Here is a 21,657-nt window from a genome sequence, read left to right as displayed (position 1 = left end):
TTGGAATTGGGGTTGGGATTGGGACTGGGATTGGGACTGGGATTGGGGTTGGGATTGGGATGGGGATTGGGGTTGAGGTTGGGATTGGGGCACCCCAAAGCAGCCCGGAGCCCCACAGGCTCTGCTCCAGCCACTCCACGGGCATGCCCCTAAAAACAAATATGGGATTGGGATTGAAATTGGATTGGGATTGGGGTTGGGATTGGGGTTGGGATGGGGATTGGGATTGGGGTTGAGGTTGGGATTGGGACTGGGGTTGGGGCACCCCAAAGCAGGCCGGAGCCCCACAGGCTCTGCTCCAGCCACTCCACGGGCATGCCCCTAGACAAATATGGGATTGGGATTGGGGTTGGGACTGGGATTGGGATTGGGGTGGGGTTGGGATTGGGATTGGGGTTGGGATTAGGGTTGGGATGGGGATTGGAATTGGGATTGGGACTGGGGATTGGGATTGGGATTGGGGCACCCCAAAGCAGCCCGGAGCCCCACAGGCTCTGCTCCAGCCACTCCCACGGGCATGCCCCTAGAAACAAATATAGGATTGGGGTTGGGATTGGGGTTGGGATTGGGATTGGGATTGGGGTTGGGATTGGGATTGGGTTGGGATTGGGGTTGGGATTAGGGTTGGGATGGGGATTGGAATTGGGGTTGGGATTGGGACTGGGATTGGGACTGGGATTGGGGTTGGGATTGGGATGGGGATTGGGGTTGAGGTTGGGAATTGGGATTGGGATTGGGATTGGGGTTGGGATTGGGGCACCCCAAAGCAGCCCTGAGCCCCACAGGCTCTGCTCCAGCCACTCCACGGGCATGCCCCTAAAAACAAATATGGGATTGGGATTGGGATTGGGATTGGGATTGGGGTTGGGATTGGGGTTGGGGTTGGGATTGGGGTTGGGATGGGGATTGGATGGGGATTGGGATTGGGGTTGAGGTTGGGGATTGGGACTGGGATTGGGATTGGGATTGGGGTTGGGATGGGGATTGGGGTTGAGGTTGGGATTGGGGTTGGGATTGGGATTGGGGTTGGGACTGGGATTGGGATTGGGGTTTGGATTGGGATTTGGATTGGGAGTGGGATTGGGGCACCCCAAAGCAGCCGGAGCCCCACAGGCTCTGCTCCAGCCACTCCACGGGCATGCCCCTAAAAACAAATATGGGATTGGGATTGAAATTGGGATTGGGGTTGGGGTTGGGATTGGGATTGGGATTGGGGTTGGGATTGGGGTTGGGATGGGGATTGGGATTGGGGTTGAGGTTGGGATTGGGATTGGGGATTGGGATTGGGGCACCCCAAAGCAGCCCGGAGCCCCACAGGCTCTGCTCCAGCCACTCCACGGGCATGCCCCTAGACAAATATGGGATTGGGATTGGGGTTGGGATTGGGATTGGGGTTGGGATTGGGATGGGGATTGGGGTTGGGATTGGGACTGGGATTGGGGTTGGGACTGGGATTGGGGTTGGGGTTGGGATTGGGATTGAGGTTGGGATTGGGATTGGGATTGGGGCACCCCAAAGCAGCCCGGAGCCCCACAGGCTCTGCTCCAGCCACTCCACGGGCATGCCCCTAGAAACAAATATGGGATTGGGACTGGGATTGGGATTGGGACTGGGATTGGGATTGGGGTTGGGATTGGGGTTGGGATTGGGGCACCCCAAAGCATCCCCCAAATCCCTCCTCCAGCCACTCCAACCAGGAGAGGCAATGGGAACTCCCCCAAAACTCCTCCAAACCCCAAAAGGGTCACTCTGCTCTCCACCTGTCCCCCAAAATCGCCCGGGTGTGCCCCCGCTCCCCAAACCCCCAATCCAGCCCCGAGCTCAACCTCAAATCCCCCTCCCCAAATCCCCCGTTCTCGCCCCGCTCTCCTCTTGTGCTTCCAAAATTCCTGGGTGTGTCCCCCCTCCCCAAACCCCACCCCTGACCCCAAATCCCCCGTTATCAACCCGCTATCCTCTTGTGTCCCCCGAAATCCCCACCTGTGTCCCCAAACCCAATCCCCCAAATCCCAATCCAGGGGTCTCACCCCGCTCTCCTCTTGTGCCCCCCAAAGTCCTCGGTGTGTCCCCCTCCCCAATCCCAATCCGGGGGTCTCACCCCGCTCTCCTCTTGTGCCCCCCGAAATCCCAGCTGTGTCCCCAAACCCCAAATCCCAATCCAGGGGTCTCACCCCGCTCTCCTCTTGTGCCCCCCGGAATCCCAGCTGTGTCCCCAACCCCAATCCCAATCCGGGGGTCTCACCCCCGCTCTCCTCTTGTGCCCCCCGGAATCCCAGCTGTGTCCCCAACCCCAATCCCAATCCGGGGGTCTCACCCCGCTCTCCTCTTGTGCCCCCCGAAATCCCAGCTGTGTCCCCCTCCCCAAACCCAATCCGGGGGTCTCACCCCGCTCTCCTCTTGTGCCCCCCGAAATCCCAGCTGTGTCCCCCTCCCCAATCCCCCAAATCCCAATCCGGGGGTCTCACCCCGCTCTCCTCTTGGTGCTCCCAAATTTCCCGGGTGTGTCCCCAAACCCAAACCCCCCAATCCCAATCCGGGGGTCTCACCCCGCTCTCCTCTTGTGTCCCCCACAATCCCAGCTGTGTCCCCCTCCCCAATCCCAATCCGGGGGTCTCACCCCGCTCTCCTCCTGTGCCCCCCGAAATCCCAGCTGTGTCCCCAAACCCAAACCCAATCCGGGGGTCTCACCCCGCTCTCCTCTTGTGCCCCCCGAAATCCCAGCTGTGTCCCCAAACCCAATCCCAATCCGGGGGTCTCACCCCGCTCTCCTCTTGTGCCCCCCGAAATCCCGGGCCAGTGCCAGGGCGCGGGGCCCGAGGTCGGAGCCCTCCCCCACCATGGTGGAGCCCATGGCGTTCTCGGACAGGTACGTGCGGGGAGCCAGCGCCGGCAGCAGCAGGAACCAGGTGAGCCCCGACAGGTAACTCAGGACACTGCGGGGGGCACCCCAAAATCAGCACTGGCACCCCAAACCCACCCCACAGCCAGCACTGACACCCCACAGCCAGCAGAGCCCCACAGGTACGTGTGGGGGGCAGCAGCAGGAACCAGGTGAGCCCCGACAGGTAACTCAGGACACTGCAAAGGGGACCCCAAAATCAGCACTGGCACCCCAAAATCAGCAATGGCACCCCAAACCCACCCCACAGCCAGCACTGACACCCCACAGCCAGCAGAGCCCCACAGGTACATGTGGGGGGCAGCAGCAGGAACCAGGTGAGCCCCGACAGGTAACTCAGGACACTGCAAAGGGGACCCCAAAATCAGCACTGACACCCCAAAAAATAACCCCATAACCACCAGTGACACCCCACAGCCAGCACAGGTACGTGCGGGGAGCCAGCGCCGGCAGCAGCAGGAACCAGGTGAGCCCCAACAGGTAACTCAGGACACTGCGGGGGGCACCCCAAAATCAGCACTGGCACCCCCAAAATCAGCACTGGCACCCCAAAATCATCTGTGACTCCCCAAAATCAGCACTGACACCCCAAAATCAGCACTGGCACCCCAAAAATAACCCCATAACCATCAGTGACACCCCGCAGCCAGCACAGGTACGTGTGGGGGGCAGCAGCAGGAACCAGGTGAGCCCCGACAGGTAACTCAGGACACTGCGGGGAGCACCCCAAAATCAGCACTGACACCCCAAAATCATCTGTGACTCCCCAAAATCAGCACTGGCACCCCAAAATCATCTGTGACTCCCCAAAATCAGCACTGGCACCCCAAAAATAACCCCATAACCACCAGTGACACCCCGCAGCCAGCACAGGTACGTGCGGGGGGCAGCAGCAGGAACCAGGTGAGCCCCGACAGGTAACTGAGGACACTGCAAAGGGGACCCCAAAATCAGCACTGGCACCCCAAAATCAACACTGGCACCCCAAACCCACCCCACAGCCAGCCCTGACACCCCACAGCCAGCAGAGCCCCACAGGTACGTGCGGGGGGCAGCAGCAGGAACCAGGTGAGCCCCGACAGGTAACTCAGGACACTGCGGGGGGCACCCCAAAATCAGCACTGGCACCCCAAAATCATCTGTGACTCCCCAAAATCAGCACTGGCACCCCAAAAATAACCCCATAACCATCAGTGACACCCCACAGCCAACACAGGTACGTGCGGGGGGCAGCAGCAGGAACCAGGTGAGCCCCGACAGGTAACTCAGGACACTGCAAAGGGGAACCCCAAAATCAGCACTGACACCCCAAAATCATCTGTGACTCCCCAAAATCAGCACTGACACCCCAAAATCATCTGTGACTCCCCAAAATCAGCACTGGCACCCCAAAATCACCCCACAGCCAGCCCTGACACCCCAAAGTCCCCCAGGACTCGCCAGAGGGGTTTTGGGGTCCCCCCAGGGTTTTGGGATCCCCTGGCACTCACCAGAGCGGGGTGTTGGGATCCCCCCCGGGTTTCGGGGTCCCCCAGGGTTTCGGGGTCCCCCAGCACTCACCAGAGCGGGGTGTTGGGATCCCCCAGGGGTGTTGGGATCCCCCCCAGGTTTTGGGGTCCCCCCCAGGTTTCGGGGTCCCCCAGCACTCACCAGAGCGGGGTGTTGGGATCCCCCAGGGGTGTTGGGGTCCCCCCCGGGGTTTTGGGGTCCCCCAGGGTTTCGGGGTCCCCCAGCACTCACCAGAGCGGGGTGTTGGGATCCCCCCCGGGGTTTTGGGGTCCCCCCGGGGTTTCGGGGTCCCCCAGGGTTTCGGGGTCCCCCAGAACTCACCAGAGTGGGGTGTTGGGGTCCCCCCCAGGTTTCGGGGTCCCCCAGGGTTTCGGGATCCCCTGGCACTCACCAGAGTGGGGTGTTGGGGTCCCCCCGGGGTGTTGGGATCCCCCCGGGGTTTTGGGGTCCCCCCCGGGTTTCGGGGTCCCCCAGGATTTCGGGGTCCCCCAGCACTCACCAGAGCGGGGTGTTGGGGTCCCCCAGGGGTGTTGGGATCCCCCCCAGGTTTCGGGGTCCCCCAGCACTCACCAGAGCGGGGTGTTGGGATCCCCCAGGGGTGTTGGGGTCCCCCCCAGGTTTTGGGGTCCCCCAGGGTTTCGGGGTCCCCCAGCACTCACCAGAGCGGGGTGTTGGGGTCCCCCCCAGGGGTGTTGGGATCCCTCCCCGTTTTCGGGGTCCCCCAGGGTTTCGGGGTCCCCCAGCACTCACCAGAGCGGGGTGTTGGGGTCCCCCAGGGGTGTTGGGGTCCCCCCCGGGTTTTGGGGTCCCCCCGGGGTTTTGGGGTCCCCCAGCACTCACCAGAGCGGGGTTTTGGGGTCCCCCCCGGGTTTCGGGGTCCCCCAGGGTTTCGGGGTCCCCCAGCACTCACCAGAGCGGGGTGTTGAGGCGCAGCAGCAGCCGGGCCAGCGCCCGCCGGCACTGCGGGTCCGACAGCAGCCCCATGGCCGGGGAACTGCGGGGAGCCCGGTCAGGGGCAGCGGCAGCAGGCACCCCAAAACCCCGCAGGCACCCCAAAACCCCACGGGAACCCCACAGGCACCCCAAAACCCCGCAGGCACCCCAAAACCCCGCAGGGACCCCACGGGCACCCCAAAACCCCGCAGGCACCCCAAAACCCCGCAGGGACCCCACAGGCACCCCAAAACCCCGCAGGCACCCCAAAACCCCGCAGGGACCCCAAAACCCCGCAGGGACCCCCACACACCCCACTGAGCCCCCAAACCCCCTCCTCTCCTCACAGACACCCCAAATCCCCCCACGGATACCCCAAATCCCCCGCAAATCCCCCCCTGACACCCCAAATCCCCCAAACCCCCTCACGGACACCCCTAATCCCCCAAATCCCCTCACGGACACCCCAAATCTCCCACAAATCCCCTCCAAACCCCCTCACGGACACCCCAAATCCCCCAAATCCCCTCACGGACACCCCAAATCCCCCAAATCCTCTCACGGACACCCCAAATCCCCCAAATCCCCCCCAAATCCCCTCACGGACACCCCAAATCCCCCCCAAATCCCCCAAATCCCCTCACGGACACCCCAAATCCCCCCCAAATTCCCCCCAAATCCCCCCCAAATCCCCTCACGGACACCCCAAATCCCCCCCAAATTCCCCCCAAATCCCCTCACGGACACCCCAAATCCCCCCCAAATCCCCTCCCCCCTCAGGCCCCGGGCCCTGCCCCCTCCCACGCCGCGTCCCCCCCGCACCCCACAGCCCCCACTCGGGTCAGGCCCGGCCCTTCCCCTGCCCCGCACCCGCCGGGACTCCCCAAACGCCCCAAAACCCCCAAAAATGCCCCAAAATGCCCCAAACCCCCCAAAACCTGCGGGGCACGGCCGGGCCAGGCCGCTCAATCGCTGCCGGAGCGCGCGGCCAGGGCGGGGCGCGGAGCGCAGAGACAGCGATCGCGCCGCGCCGCCAGGGGGCGCCACGCTGAGGGGCGGCCGAGTGGGCGTGGCCACCGGCTGTGGGCGGGGCCAAGGACCAACGGGGGATTTTTGGGGCGAAAAAAGGGGAAAAAAGGGGGGAACCCGGGGGGTTTGGGGCACAAAGGGGGGCTCTGGGCGACGAGGGGGCTTGGGGGCCAAGGAGGGGGCAGGCGACGGGCAAAGGCAGGTGACAGGGACACCTCGGGGGGCACGGGGGTGACACAGCCAGGGGACGCGCAGGTGACACACCCCAGTTTATTGCCATGGCGCCACGGGGACCCCAAAACCCAGAGGTGTCCCACTGCAGGGTCCCCAGGAGCGACGGGTCACTGCAGGGTCCCACTCCAGTGTCCCCAGCGTCCCCAGGACTGGTCACTGCAGGGTCCCACTCCAGTGTCCCCAGGACTGGTCACTGCAGGGTCCCCAGGAGCGGCTGGTCACTGCAGGGTCCCACTCCAGTGTCCCCAGGGTCCCCAGGACTGGTCATTGCAGGGTCCCCAGGACTGGTCAATCCAGTGTCCCCAGGAGCGGCTCGTCACTGCAGGGTCACTGCAGGGTCACTGCAGGGTCCCCAGGACTGGTCACTGCAGGGTCCCACTCCAGTGTCCCCAGGACTGGTCACTGCAGGGTCCCCAGGAGCGGCTGGTCACTGCAGGGTCCCACTCCAGTGTCCCCAGGGTCCCCAGGACTGGTCATTGCAGGGTCCCCAGGACTGGTCAATCCAGTGTCCCCAGGAGCGGCTCGTCACTGCAGGGTCACTGCAGGGTCACTGCAGGGTCCCCAGGACTGGTCACTGCAGGGTCCCCAGGAGCAGCTGGTCACTGCAGTGTCCCCAGGACTGGTCACTGCAGGGTCCCCAGGAGCAGCTGGTCACTGCAGGGTCACTGCAGGGTCACAGCCCCATTGTCCCCAGGGTCCCCAGGACTGGTCACTGCAGGGTCACAGCCCCATTGTCCCCAGGACTGGTCACTGCAGGGTCACAGCTCCAGTGTCCCCAGGACTGGTCACTCCAGTGTCCCCAGGACTGGTCACTCCATTGTCCCCAGGACTGGTCACTGCAGGGTCCCCAGGACAGCTGGTCACTGCAGGGTCCCACTCCAGTGTCCCCATTGTCCCCAGGACTGGTCACTGCAGGGTCCCCAGGACAGCTGGTCACTGCAGGGTCACTCCATTGTCCCCAGGACACCTGGTCACTGCAGGGTCACAGCTCCAGTGTCCCCAGTGTCCCCAGGACTGGTCACTCCAGTGTCCCCAGGAGTGGCTGGTCACTGCAGTGTCCCAAGGACTGGTCACTGCAGCGTCCCCAGGAGCGGCTGGTCACTGCAGGGTCCCACTCCAGTGTCCCCAGCGTCCCCAGGACTGGTCACTGCAGGGTCACTGCAGGGTCCCACTCCATTGTCCCCAGGACTGGTCACACCAGGGTCCCCAGGAGCGGCTGGTCACTGCAGGGTCCCACTCCAGTGTCCCCAGTGTCCCCAGGACTGGTCACACCAGGGTCCCCAGGAGCGGCTGGTCACTGCAGCATCCCACTCCAGTGTCCCCAGGACAGCTGGTCACTGCAGGGTCACAGCTCCAGTGTCCCCAGTGTCCCCAGGACTGGTCACTGCAGTGTTCCAAGGACTGGTCACTCCAATGTCCCCAGGAGCGGCTGGTCACTGCAGGGTCACTGCAGGGTCCCCAGGACAGCTGGTCACTGCAGGGTCACAGCTCCAGTGTCCCCAGGGTCCCCAGAACTGGTCACTGCAGGGTCCCCAGGAGCGCTGGTCACTGCAGGGTCACAGCTCCAGTGTCCCCAGGACTGGTCACACCAGTGTCCCCAGGTCTGGTCACTGCAGGGTCCCCAGGAGCGGCTGGTCGCTGCAGGGTCACTGCAGGGTCCCCAGGACTGGTCACTGCAGCGTCCCCAGGAGCAGCTGGTCACTGCAGGGTCACAGCTCCAGTGTCCCCATTGTCCCCAGGTCTGGTCACTCCATTGTCCCCAGGACTGGTCGCTGCAGGGTCCCACTCCAGTGTCCCCAGTGTCCCCAGGCCTGGTCACTGCAGTGATGTCACGCTGCAGCTCCCGGAGGTCAGTTGGCCACCACAGCGTCCCCCAGGTCACTTGGCCACGGCGGTGTCCCCACGGTGGCCCTGGGGTCACCGTGCCATGGTAGTCCCTGTTCCACGGCCATGTCCCCACGGTGGTCACTGTGGTCAGGAACTGATCCACGGTGGTGTCCTGGTGTCCCCACGGTGGTCACTGTGGTCAGGAACTGATCCACGGTGGTGTCCTGGTGTCCCCACGGTGGTCACTGTGGTCAGGAACTGATCCGTGGTGGTGTCCTGGTGTCCCCACGGTGGTCACTGTGGTCAGGAACTGATCCATGGTGGTGTCCTGGTGTCCCACGGTGGTCACTGTGGTCAGGAACTGATCCATGGTGGTGTCCTGGTGTCCCACGGTGGCCACTGTGGTCAGGAACTGATCCATGGTGGTGTCCTGGTGTCCCACGGTGGCCACTGTGGTCACTCACTGCTCCATGGCCGTGTCCTGGGGTGGCCACAGTGATGGTCACTGCTCCATGGCCGTGTCCTGGGGTGGTCACTGTGGTCACTCACTGCTCCATGGCCGTGTCCTGGGGTGGCCACAGTGATGGCCACTGCTCCATGGCCGTGTCCTGGGGTGGCCACACTGGTGGTCACTGCTCCATGGCCGTGTCCTGGGGTGGCCACAGTGATGGTCACTGCTCCATGGCCGCGTCCTGGGGTGGTCACTGTGGTCACTCACTGCTCCATGGCCGTGTCCTGGGGTGGCCACAGTGATGGTCACTGCTCCATGGCCGTGTCCTGGGGTGGCCACAGTGATGGTCACTGCTCCATGGCCGTGTCCTGGGGTGGCCACAGTGATGGTCACTGCTCCATGGCCGCGTCCTGGGGTGGTCACTGTGGTCACTCACTGCTCCATGGCCGTGTCCTGGGGTGGCCACAGTGATGGTCACTGCTCCATGGCCGTGTCCTGGGGTGGCCACTGCGGTCACTCACGGCTCCATGGCCGTGTCCTGGGGTGGCCACACTGGTGGTCACTGCTCCATGGCCACGTCCTGGGGTGGCCACACTGGTGGTCACTGCTCCATGGCCGTGTCCTGGCGCAGCCTGGCCCTCACCACGCCGTCCAGCACGGCGTGCAGCCCCCGGCAGGCGGCCTGGGCCGCGTCCAGCACCGGCCGCAGCCGCTCCTGGTGCAGCCGGGCGCTCAGCTGGCACAGGGCCAGCTGCCCGCTGCCCGCCACCGTGGCCACCACGAGCCGCGGGCCCCCGGCCGCCTCCTCGGCCGCGCTCAGGTCGCTCAGGGCCACCGGGGGCCCGGCCGGGGGCTCGGCCAGCCCGGCGGAGCCGGCCACCACGGCCCCGCGCAGAGCCACGCCCGCGTCCAGCAGGGCCAGCCCGGCCGCGCTCACGCTGGCCCCCAGCTCGCCCCCGTCCGCCTGCAGCACCTGGTGGGGGGGGGGGGGAGACAGGGGTCAGGGACACCCCAAAAACACCCAAATCACCCCAAAAATCCCCACAGACCCCCTGTGCCCCAGCCCGGCCGCGCTCACGCTGCGCCCCAGCTCGCCCCTGCCCGCCTGCAGCACCTGGGGGGGCGGGGAGCAACCCAAAATCCCCCGAACCACCCAAAATAACCCCCAGACCCCCCAAATCCCCCCAAATCCCCCCAAATCAACTCCCCCAGCGTCACCTGGACGTGCACGTGGATCTGGGAGCGGGGCCAGAGCTGGCTGAGCATGGCCCCGCCAGGAACCCCCAGATTCCCTCAGGACACCACCAGACACCCCAAATCCCCCAAAGGACACCCCCAGGACACCCCCAGGACACCCCCAGACCCCCCAGGACACCCCCAGACCCCCCAAATCCCCTTCAGGACACCCCCAGGACACCCCCAGGACACCCCCAGACCCCCCAGACCGCCCAGGAGACCCCCAGACCCCCCAAATCCCCTTCAGGACACCCCCAGACCCCCCAAATCCCCCCAGTACCCCCCGAATCCCCTCGGGACACCCCCAAATCCCCCAAGAGTCACCTGGACGTGCACGTCGATCGGGGAGCGGGGCCAGAGCTGGCTGAGCATGGCCCCTCCAGGAACCCCCAGATTCCCTCAGGACACCCCCAGGACATCCCCAGACCCACCAGGAGACCCCCAAATCATGTTCAGGACACCCCCAGACCCCCCAGGACACCCCCAAATCCCCCCAGGACCCCCCCAAATCCCCCCAGGAGTCACCTGGACGTGCACGTCGATCGGGGAGCGGGGGTAGAGCTGGCTGAGCACGGCGCCCTCCAGCACGCCCTGCAGCAGCAGGGCACCCCCAGACCCCCCAGGACACCCCCAAATCCCCCCAGGACACCCCCAAATCCCCCCAGGAGTCACCTGGACGTGCACGTCGATCGGGGAGCGGGGGTAGAGCTGGCTGAGCACGGCGCCCTCCAGCACGCCCTGCAGCAGCAGGGCACCCCCAGACCCCCCAGGACACCCCCAAATCCCCCCAGGACACCCCCAAATCCCCCCAGGAGTCACCTGGACGTGCACGTCGATCTGGGAGCGGGGGTAGAGCTGGCTGAGCACGGCGCCCTCCAGCACGCCCCGCAGCAGCAGGGCTCGCTCCCCCGAGCGGCGGTCGCCCCCGCCCTGGGGGGGCCGGCGGCGCCGCTCGCCCCCCCCCGCGAACGGGGCCGAGCTGCAGCGGCAGCTGAGCAGGGCCCGGTCCGGGGGGGCCTTGGCCCGGGACCCCCGAACCTGCGGGGGAAAGGGGCGCTGGGAGTGGGGGGCACCCACGGTGGGGGGGGGGGGGGGCTGGGGGACCCCACCACAGCTGGGGGGCGGGGGGCACAAATTGGGGAGGGGGGGGCACAAATTGGGGAGGGGGGGGCACAAATTGGGGAGGGGGGGGCTCAGAATGGGGAGGGGGGGCTCAGAATGGGGAGGGGGGCTCAGAATGGGGAGGGGGGGCTCAGAATGGGGAGGGGGGGGCACAAATTGGGGAGGGGGGGCTCAGAATGGGGAGGGGGGGCTCAGAATGGGGGTCCCTGAAAACCCCAGGGGGAGGGGGGCAGAGACCAAAGGGGGGGGGTTAATGGGTATTGGGGGAGGGTCACAGGGACTGAGGGGGGGTCACAGGGATTGAGGGGGGGGGTCACAAGGATTGAGGGGGGGTCACAAGCCCCAGGAGGGGTCACAAGCCCCAGGAGGGGTTCACAAGCCCTGAGGGGAGGTTCACAAGCCCCAGGAGGGGTTCACAAGCCCCAGGAGAGGTTCACAAGCCCCAGGAGAGGTTCACAAGCCCCAGGAGGGTTCACAAGCCCCAGGAGGGGTTCACAAGCCCTGAGGGGAGGTTCACAAGCCCCAGGAGGGTTCACAAGCCCCAGGAGGGGTTCACAAGCCCCAGGAGGGGTCACAAGCCCCAGGAGGGGTCACAAGCCCCAGGAGAGGTTCACAAGCCCCAGGAGGGGTTCACAAGCCCCAGGAGGGGTTCACAAGCCCCAGGAGGGGTTCACAAGCCCCAGGAGGGGTTCACAAGCCCCAGGAGAGGTTCACAAGCCCCAGGAGGGGGTTCACAAGCCCCAGGAGGGGTTCACAAGCCCTGAGGGGAGGTTCACAAGCCCCAGGAGGGTTCACAAGCCCTGAGGGGAGGTTCACAAGCCCCAGGAGGGTTCACAAGCCCCAGGAGGGGTTCACAAGCCCCAGGAGGGTTCACAAGCCCCAGGAGGGGTTCACAAGCCCTGAGGGGAGGTTCACAAGCCCCAGGAGGGGTTCACAAGCCCCAGGAGGGGTCACAAGCCCCAGGAGGGGTCACAAGCCCCAGGAGAGGTTCACAAGCCCCAGGAGGGGTTCACAAGCCCCAGGAGGGTTCACAAGCCCCAGGAAGAGTTCACAAGCCCTGAGGGGAGGCTCACAAGCCCCGCGGCCCCGCTCACCTCGTGCGGGCCGTACACGGCCGCCAGCACCTTGGTGTTGCCCTGCTCCAGGTAGGCCGAGCCGTCGGCCCGCGCCAGCACCCCGAGCCGCGCCCGCACCTTGCGCAGCTCCTGCGGCCGGCGCCCGTCCGCCCGGAACCCCGCGTCCGACAGCAGCTCCAGCCCCGCCATGCCGGCACCGGCACCGCCGCCGCCGCGTGTGGGGCGGGACTACAACTCCCGGCGTGCCCCGCGCGGGGCCGCGGGTTTCCGTACGCGCCTCCTGTGGGGCTGGACTACAACTCCCGTCGTGCCCCGCGCGGGGCCGCCCGTACGCGCCGCGTGTGGGGCTGGACTACAACTCCCGGCGTGCCCCGCGGGTGCCCGTACGCACCTCCTGTGGGGCTGGACTACAACTCCCGGCGTGCCCCGCGCGGGGCCGCGGGTTTCCGTACGCGCCTCCTGTGGGGCTGGACTACAACTCCCGTCGTGCCCCGCGCGGGGCCGCCCGTACGCGCCGCGTGTGGGGCTGGACTACAACTCCCGGCGTGCCCCGCGGGTGCCCGTACGCACCTCCTGTGGGGCTGGACTACAACTCCCGGCGTGCCCCGCGCGGGGCCGCGGGTGCCCGTACGCGCCTCCTGTGGGGCTGGACTACAACTCCCGGCGTGCCCCGCGCGCGCCCCCGGTGCCCGTACGCGCCTCCTGTGGGGCTGGACTACAACTCCCGGCGTGCCCCGCGCGCGTCTCCTGTGGGGCTGGACTACAACTCCCGGCGTGCCCCGCGCGGGGCCGCGGGTGCCCGTACGCACCTCCTGTGGGGCTGGACTACAACTCCCGGCGTGCCCCGCGCGGGGCCGCCCGTACGCGCCTCCTGTGGGGCTGGACTACAACTCCCGGCGTGCCCCGCGCGGGACCGCCCGTACGCGCCTCCTGTGGGACTGGACTACAACTCCCGGCGTGCCCCGCGCGCGGCCGCCCGCCAACCGGAGGCGCCGCCCCCGTGACGTTCCCACGGCTGAGGCCACGCCCCCATCGGATATACCTCTGACGGCCACTCCCCCTGTGACGCAATCCCCGCACCAGGCCACGCCCTCATGCTCGCCCGGGTTATGAGGCCACGCCCCCGTTAGACCACGCCTCCTCTGGCACGGACCACGCCCCCCCACGGGGGGCTGTGTCCCGGTGACGCCCCCCGGCGGCCCCGCCCCCTCCGAGGCCCCGCCCCCTCCGAGGCCCCGCCCCCTCGGCCGGTTCGCGGCACCGAACGGGACCGGGCGGGACCGGAGCGCCCGCAGCGCCCCCGGCGGAGCGGCGGCACCGGCGGCTCCGATCCCGGGCGGCACCGATCCCGGGCGGCACCGATCCCGGGCGGCTCCGATCCCGGTGGGCACCGGCACCGAGCGCTGGACCCCCGACCGGGGCAGAACCGGCACCGGCCCTTCGCGGGCGGCCCCGAGCCCTTGTGCCACCCTCAGCGGGACACGGAGCGAGCCTTCCCCGGCCGGCCGGGCGCTCCGCCGGCCGCCGCTGACCCCTGCCCGGCCAGCCCGACCTTGTCCAGGCCGGAGCGGAGCCCCGGGCGCCGCCGCTCGCCGCCCGGCGCCGGTCCCGGAGCCGGTGCCGCTCCCGCCATGGCGGCGCCGCCGCTCGCCCCCGCCGGGTTCCAGTTCGCCATCGACCGCGGCGGGACCTTCACGGACGTGTTCGCCCGCTGCCCCGGCGGCCGCGTCCGCGTCCTCAAGCTGCTCTCCGAGGACCCCGCGTACCGGGACGCGCCCACCGAGGGCATCCGCCGCGTCCTGCAGGAGGTGCGAGCCCCGCCACCGCCGGGGGGACATGGCGGGGACAGCGGGGGGACCCCCGGGACCCCCGGGGCACGGCGGGGACAGCGGGGGGACCCCCGGGACCCCCGGGGCACGGCGGGGACAGCGGGGACACGGTCGGGACGTGGCAGGACCCCCGGGAGCACGGCGGGGACAGCGGGGGGACAGAGGGGACGTGGCGAGACCCCCGGGACCCCCGGGGCACGGCGGGGACAGCGGGGGGGACCCCCGGGACCCCCGGGGCACGGCGGGGACAGCGGGGGGACCGAGGGGACGTGGCGAGACCCCCGGAGCACGGCGGGACCCCCCGGGACCCCCCGAGTGTCCTGCTGGGACCCCCGGGACCCCCGGGGCACGGCGGGGAAAGCGGGGACATGGTCGGGACGTGGCGAGACCCCCGGGAGCACGGCGGGACCCCCCGGGACCCCCGGGACCCCCGGGGTACGGCAGGGACAGCGGGGACATGGCGAGACCCCCAGGACCCCCCGAGTGTCCTGCTGGGACCCCCGGGACCCCCGGGGCACGGCGGGGACAGCGTGGGGACAGTGGGACCCCCCCGAGCACCCTGCTGAGACCCCCGGGACTACCGCGACCCCCACTCGCCACCCCTCCGGGCCCCCCTAAACCCCCCTGCCCCAGCCCCGGGCCTGCCAGAACCCCCTGCCCCAGCCCGTGCTGGGGGTCCCCAAATGGGGCTGGGGTCCCGCTGTGGGTCTGGGGGTCCCCAAATGGGGCTGGGGATCCCCAAATGGGGCTGGGGTCCCGCTGTGGGTCCGGGGGGTCCCCAAATGGGGCTGGGGTCCCGCTATGGGTCTGGGGGTCCCCAAATGGGGCTGGGGTCCCGCTGTGGGTCTGGGGGTCCCCAGATGGGGCTGGGGTCCCGCTGTGGGTCCGTGGGTCCCCAAATGGGGCTGGGGTCCCGCTGTGGGTCTGGGGGTCCTCAAATGGGTCTGGGGTCCCGCTGTGGGTCTGGGGGTCCCCAAATGGGTCCGGGGATCTCCAAATGGGGCTGGGGTCCTGCTGTGGGTCTGGGGGGTCCCGCTGTGGGGCTGGGGTCCCGCTATGGGTCTGGGGGTCCCCAAATGGGGCTGGGGTCCCGCTGTGGGTCTGGGGGTCCCCAAATGGGGCTGGGGTCCTGCTGTGGGTCCGTGGGTCCTCAAATGGGTCTGGGGTCCCGCTGTGGGTCTGGGGGTCCCCAAATGGGGCTGGGGTCCTGCTGTGGGTCTGGGGGGTCCCGCTGTGGGGCTGGGGTCCCGCTATGGGTCTGGGGGTCCCGCTGTGGGGCTGGGGTCCCGCTATGGGTCTGGGGGTCCCCGAATGGGGCTGGGGTCCCGCTGTGGGTCTGGGGGTCCCCAAATGGGGCTGGGGTCCCGCTGTGGGTCTGGGGGTCCCCAAATGGGGCTGGGGTCCTGCTGTGGGTCCGTGGGTCCTCAAATGGGTCTGGGGTCCCGCTGTGGGTCTGGGGGTCCCCAAATGGGGCTGGGGTCCTGCTGTGGGTCTGGGGGGTCCCGCTGTGGGGCTGGGGTCCCGCTATGGGTCTGGGGGTCCCGCTGTGGGGCTGGGGTCCCGCTATGGGTCTGGGGGTCCCCGAATGGGGCTGGGGTCCCGCTGTGGGTCTGGGGGTCCCCAAATGGGGCTGGGGTCCCGCTGTGGGTCTGGGGGTCCCCAAATGGGGCTGGGGTCCCGCTGTGGGTCTGGGGGTCCCCAAATGGGGCTGGGGTCCCGCTGTGGGTCTGGGGGTCCCCAAATGGGGCTGGGGATCCCGAAAGGGGTCTGGGGGTCCCCAAATGGGGCTGGGGTCCCGCTGTGGGTCTGGGGGTCCCCAAATGGGGCTGGGGTCCCGCTGTGGGTCCGGGGATCCCCAAATGGGGCTGGGGTCCCGATGTGGGTCTGGGGTCCCCAAATGGGGCTGGGGTCCCGCTGTGGGTCCATGGATCCCCAAATGGGTCTGGGGGTCCCCAAATGGGGCTGGGGATCCCGAAAGGGGTCTGGGGGTCCCCAAATGGGGCTGGGGTCGCGCTGTGGGTCTGGGGTCCCCGAATGGGGCTGGGGTCCCGCTGTGGGTCTGGGGTCCCCAAATGGGGCTGGGGTCCCGCTGTGGGTCTGGGGGTCCCCAAATGGGGCTGGGGTCCCGCTGGGGGTCTGGGGGTCCCCAAATGGGGCTGGGGATCCCGAAAGGGGGCTGGGGTCCCGCTGTGGGTCTGGGGGTCCCCAGATGGGGCTGGGGTCCCGCTGTGGGTCTGGGGGTCCCCAAATGGGGCTGGGGATCCCGAAAGGGGGCTGGGGTCCCGCTGTGGGTCTGGGGGTCCCCAAATGGGGCTGGGGTCCCGCTGTGGGTCTGGGGTCCCCAAATGGGGCTGGGGTCCCGCTATGGGTCTGGGGTCCCCAAATGGGGCTGGGGTCCTGGGCCTCAGTTTTGGGGTGGATCCCGCAGGAGCTGGGGGTGCCGCTGTCCCGGGATCAGCCCCCGGACGGCTCCGGGATCCGGTGGATCCACTCGGGCACCCAGAGGGTGGGGCTGGGGTTCCCCGGTGAATGTTGGGGTTCCCTGGTGAATTTTGGGGTCCCTTGAGTGAATGTTGGGGTTCCCCGGTGAATGTTGGGGTTCCCTGGTGAATGTTGGGGTCCCTTGGGTGAATCTTGGTGTCCCTTGGATGAATGTTGGGGTTCCCCGGTGAATGCTGGGGTCCCTTGGGTGAATTTTGGGGTCCGTTGGGTGAATGTTGGGGTCCCTTGGATGAATGTTGGGGTCCCTTGGATGAATTTTGGGGTCCGTTGGGTGAATGTTGGGGTCCCTTGGATGAATGTTGGGGTCCCTTGGATGAATGCTGGGGTCCCTTGGATGAATTTTGGGGTCCCTTGGGTGAATTTTGGGGTCCCCTGGGTGAATGTTGGGGTCCCTTGAGTGAATTTTGGGGCTCCCCGGTGAATGTCGGGCTCCCGCAGGAGCTGGGGGTAGCCCTGCCCCGGGACCAGCCGCTGGACGGCTCCGGGATCCAGTGGATCCGCATGGGCACCACGGTGGCCACCAACGCGCTGCTGCAGCGCCGCGGCGAGCGCGCCGCCCTGGCCGTGACCCGCGGCTTCCGGCACCTGCTGCACATCGGCACCCAGGCCCGGCCGCGCCTCTTCGACCTGGTGAGAGCACACCTGGCACACCTGGGCACACCTGGGCACTCACCTGGGCACACCTGGGCACACACCTGGGCACACCTGGGCACACACCTGTACACACACCTGGGCACACCTGTACCCCAAACCCATCCCACACCAACACCTGCTGCACATCGGCACCCAGGCCCGGCCGCGCCTCTTCGACCTGGTGAGAGCACACCTGGCACACCTGGGCACACCTGGGCACTCACCTGGGCACACCTGGGCACACACCTGGGCACACACCTGTACCCCAAACCCACCCCAACCCCGTCCCACACCCACCTCACATCGGCACCCAGGCCCGGCTGCGCCTCTTCGACCTGGTGAGAGCACACCTGGCACACCTGGGCACACACCTGGGCACACCTGGCACAGCTGGGCACACACCTGTACCCCAAACCCACCCCAACCCCGTCCCACACCCACCTCACATCGGCACCCAGGCCCGGCCGCGCCTCTTCGACCTGGTGAGAGCACACCTGGCACACCTGGGCACACACCTGGGCACAGCTGGGCACACACCTGGGCACTCACCTGTACCCCAAACCCACCCCAAACCCATCCCACACCAACACCTGCTGCACATCGGCACCCAGGCCCGGCCGCGCCTCTTCGACCTGGTGAGAGCACACCTGGCACACCTGGGCACACCTGGGCACTCACCTGGGCACACCTGGGCACAGCTGGGCACTCACCTGGGCACACCTGTACCCCAAACCCACCCCAACCCCGTCCCACACCCACCTCACATCGGCACCCAGGCCCGGCCGCGCCTCTTCGACCTGGTGAGAGCACACCTGGCACACCTGGGCACACCTGGGCACTCACCTGGGCACACCTGGGCACACCTGGGCACAGCTGGGCACTCACCTGGGCACTCACCTGTACCCCAAACCCACCCCAAACCCATCCCACACCCACCTCACATCGGCACCCAGGCCCGGCCGCGCCTCTTCGACCTGGTGAGAGCACACCTGGGCACACACCTGTACACACACCTGGGCACAGCTGGGCACACACCTGGGCACACACCTGTACACACACCTGGGCACACACCTGGCCACACACCTGGGCACACCTGTACGCACACCTGGGCACACCTGGGCACACACCTGGGCACACAGCTGGGCACACCTGTACACACACCTGGGCACACACATGGGCACACCTGTACACACACCTAGCCACACACCTGGGCACACAGCTGGGCACACAGCTGGGCACACCTGTAAGTACACCTGGGCACACACCTGCATGCACACCTGGGCACACACCTGGGCACACACCTGGGCACACACCTGGGCACACACCTGGGCACACCTGGGCACACCTGGGCACACACCTGTACGCACACACCTGGGCACACACCTGGGCACACCTGGGCACACCTGGGCACACACCTGTACGCACACACCTGGGCACACACCTGGGCACACCTGGGCACACAGCTGGGCACACACCTGTACGCACACCTGGGCACACACCTGGGCACACCTGTGCCCGCCCTGGCACCGCCAGTGGCGCCGCTCCCCCCGTCCCAGTGTCCCTGGGGTGGGGCTGTCAGGTCCCTGTGCCCGCAGTGCCACGTGTCCCCTGTGTCCTGCGGCCCCTCGGTGACCCCTCGGTGACCCGTGGCCGCCTGGCACGGGGCTGGCACGTCCCGTGACCGGCACGTCCCGTGACCGGCACCGTGTCCCCGTGTGCCCCAGTGTCCCCTGTGAGGCTGGCACCGTGTCCCCCACGGTGTCCCCACCACCCTGTCCCTGTGTCCCCTCCTGGGCTGTCACCGTGTCCTTGTGTACCCCACACTGTCCCCTCCTGGGCTGGCACCGTGTCCCTGTGTCCCCTCCTGGGCTGGCACCGTGTCCCCTGTACCCCACGGTGTCCCCACCACCCTGTCCCTGTCTCCCCTGCCAGGCTGGCACCATGTCCCCTGTGCCCCATGGTGTTCCCTCCTGGGCTGGCACTGTATCCCCGTGTACCCCAGAGTGTCCCCACCACCCTGTCCCTGTGTCCCCTGCCAGGCTGGCACCGTGTCCCCGTGTGCCCCAGTGTCCCCTGCCAGGCTGGCACCGTGTCCCCGTGTGCCCCAGTGTCCCCTGCCAGGCTGGCACCGTGTCCCTGTGTACCCCACACTGTCCCCTCCTGGGCTGGCACCATGTCCCTGTGTCCCCTCCTGGGCTGGCACCGTGTCCCCTGTACCCCACGGTGTCCCCACCACCCTGTCCCTGTGTCCCCTGCCAGGCTGGCACCGTGTCCCCTGTGCCCCACGGTGTCCCCTCCTGGGCTGGCACTGTGTCCTTGTGTGCCCCAGTGTCCCCTCCTGGGCTGGCACCATGTCCCCGTGTTCCCCACACTGTCCCCTGCCAGGCTGGCACCGTGTCCCCTGTGCCCCACGGTGTCCCCACCACCCTGTCCCTGTGTCCCCCCCTGGGCTGGCACCGTGTCCCCTGTGCCCCACACTGTCCCCACCACCCTGTCCCTGTGTCCCCTGCCAGGCTGGCACCGTGTCCCCTGTGCCCCACGGTGTCCTGCTGTGGGGCTCGATGTCCCCTCGTGTCTCCGCTCCATGTCCTCACTCCGTGTCCCCCCCGCCCCGTGTCCCCTGTCCCGTGTCGGGGCCTGTCAGGGTGTCCTTGGCGTGTCCCTGTCCCCTGTCCCCTGTCCCCCCGTGTCAGGTGTCCTTGGCGTGTCCCCTGTCCCCTGTCCCTGTCCCCTGTCCCGTGTCCCCCACACCGTGTTGGGTGTCCTTGGCGTGTCCCCTGTCCCTGTCCCCTGTCCCCCCCGTGTCGGGTGTCCTTGGCGTGTCCCCTGTCCCCTGTCCCGTGTCCCCCACCGTGTCGAGTGTCCTTGGCGTGTCCCCTGTCCCTGTCCCCTGTCCGTGTCCCGTGTCCCCCACCGTGTCGAGTGTCCTTGGCGTGTCCCCTGTCCCTGTCCCCTGTCCGTGTCCCGTGTCCCCCACCGTGTCGAGTGTCCTTGGCGTGTCCCCTGTCCCTGTCCCCTGTCCGTGTCCCGTGTCCCCCACCGTGTCGGGTGTCCTTGGCGTGTCCCCTGTCCCCTGTCCCTGTCCCCTGTCCCTGTCCCGTGTCCCCCACCGTGTCGAGTGTCCTTGGCGTGTCCCCTGTCCCCTGTCCGTGTCCCGTGTCCCCCCCTGTGTCGAGTGTCTTTGGTGTGTCCCCTGTCCCCTGTTCCTGTCCCCTGTCCCGTGTCCCCCCCTGTGTCGGGTGTCCTTGGCGTGTCCCCTGTCCCCTGTCCCTGTCCCGTGTCCCCCCCTGTGTCGAGTGTCTTTGGTGTGTCCCCTGTCCCCTGTTCCTGTCCCCCCCCCCGTGTCGGGTGTCCTTGGCATGTCCCCCATCCCTGTCCCCTGTCCCGTGTCCCCCACACCGTGTCGGGTGTCCTTGGCATGTCCCCTGTCCCCTGCCGGAGCCCGGCCGGGTGTCCTTGGCGTGTCCCCTGTCCCGTGTCCCTGTCCCGTGTCCCTGTCCCTGTCCCGTGAGCGGGGCCGGGCTCAGGGCCAGTCCTGGCCCGTGGCCAGCGCAGCCCGGCCGGAGCCAGCGGCCACCGGGGGGACACGGGACACGAGGGGACACAGGACAGGGGACAGGGGATACGGGACAGGAGACACGGTGGGGACAGAGGGGACACGGGACAGGGGATACGGGACAGGAGACACGGTGGGGACAGAGGGGACACGGGACAGGGGACGTGGGACAGGGGACACGGTGGGGACAGAGAAGACATGGGACAGGGGACGCAGGACAGGGGACACGGTGGGGACAGAGGGGACACAGGACAGGGGACAGGGGATACGGGACAGGGGACACGGTGGGGACAGAGGGGACACGGGGGGACAGGGGACGTGGGACAGGGGACACGAGGGGACAGAGAAGACGGGACGCAGAACAGGGGACACGGTGGGAACAGAGGGGACACGGGACAGGGGACAGGGGATGTGGGACAGGGGACACGAGGGGACAGAGGGGACACGGGGGGACAGGGGATGTGGGACAGGGGACACGAGGGGACAGAGAAGACATGGGACAGGGGATACGGGACAGGGGACACGGTGGGGACAGAGAAGACAGGGGACGCAGGACAGGGGACACGGTGGGGACAGAGGGGACACGGGGGGACAGGGGACAGGAGACGTGGGACAGGGGACACGAGGGGACAGAGAAGACAGGGGACGCAGGACAGGGGACACGGTGGGGACAGAGGGGACACGGGACAGGGGACAGGGGATACGGGACAGGGGACACGGTGGGGACAGAGGGGACACGGGGGGACAGGGGATGTGGGACAGGGGACACGAGGGGACAGAGAAGACATGGGACAGGGGACGTGGGACAGGGGACACGGTGG

General features: G+C 67.8%; 2 protein-coding genes across 3 annotated transcripts in view; both read right to left on the bottom strand.

The window, feature by feature from the left end:
* The window catches only part of LOC137465699 (glycosylphosphatidylinositol anchor attachment 1 protein-like), a 39,659-nt gene extending 34,262 nt beyond the window's left edge, over positions 1-5,397 (bottom strand). The window contains 2 exon segments of the mRNA XM_068177780.1: positions 2,760-2,933; positions 5,319-5,397. Of these exon segments, the coding sequence (XP_068033881.1) occupies positions 2,760-2,933; positions 5,319-5,392 (248 nt within the window). The 5' untranslated portion in view covers positions 5,393-5,397.
* Positions 5,398-9,297: 3,900 nt separating this feature from the next.
* Positions 9,298-12,526, bottom strand: EXOSC4 (exosome component 4). 2 transcript variants are annotated; one of them, XM_068190559.1, is made up of 4 exons: positions 12,335-12,526; positions 10,938-11,156; positions 9,476-9,855; positions 9,298-9,389 (listed from the first exon to the last, which is right to left on the bottom strand). In XM_068190559.1, exons 1-3 carry the CDS (start codon positions 12,503-12,505, stop codon positions 9,484-9,486), a joined length of 762 nt encoding a protein of 253 aa, XP_068046660.1. In that variant the 5' UTR covers positions 12,506-12,526; the 3' UTR covers positions 9,298-9,389; positions 9,476-9,483. The 2 variants fall into 2 exon arrangements, with proteins under 2 accessions (XP_068046660.1, XP_068046729.1); XM_068190628.1 differs by having other exon boundaries at positions 9,389-9,434; positions 9,478-9,855.
* Positions 12,527-21,657: the final 9,131 nt, after the last annotated feature.

This window comes from Anomalospiza imberbis, chromosome 1 (genome assembly GCF_031753505.1).
Source record: "Anomalospiza imberbis isolate Cuckoo-Finch-1a 21T00152 chromosome 1, ASM3175350v1, whole genome shotgun sequence".
Classification (NCBI taxonomy): domain Eukaryota; kingdom Metazoa; phylum Chordata; class Aves; order Passeriformes; family Viduidae; genus Anomalospiza; species Anomalospiza imberbis.
This window is presented reverse-complemented; position numbering and strand designations above follow the sequence as displayed.

Excerpts from the sequence above, each read along its gene's own strand:
- EXOSC4 (XM_068190559.1), bottom strand. The coding sequence starts at position 12,505 with ATGGCGGGGCTGGAGCTGCTGTCGGACGCGGGGTTCCGGGCGGACGGG. Across the intron at positions 11,157-12,334 it reads CCGTGTACGGCCCGCACGAG|GTTCGGGGGTCCCGGGCCAA; the intron begins GTGAGCGGGGCC and ends TTTCCCCCGCAG. Across the intron at positions 9,856-10,937 it reads AGATCGACGTGCACGTCCAG|GTGCTGCAGGCGGACGGGGG; the intron begins GTGACTCCTGGG and ends CCCCCCCACCAG.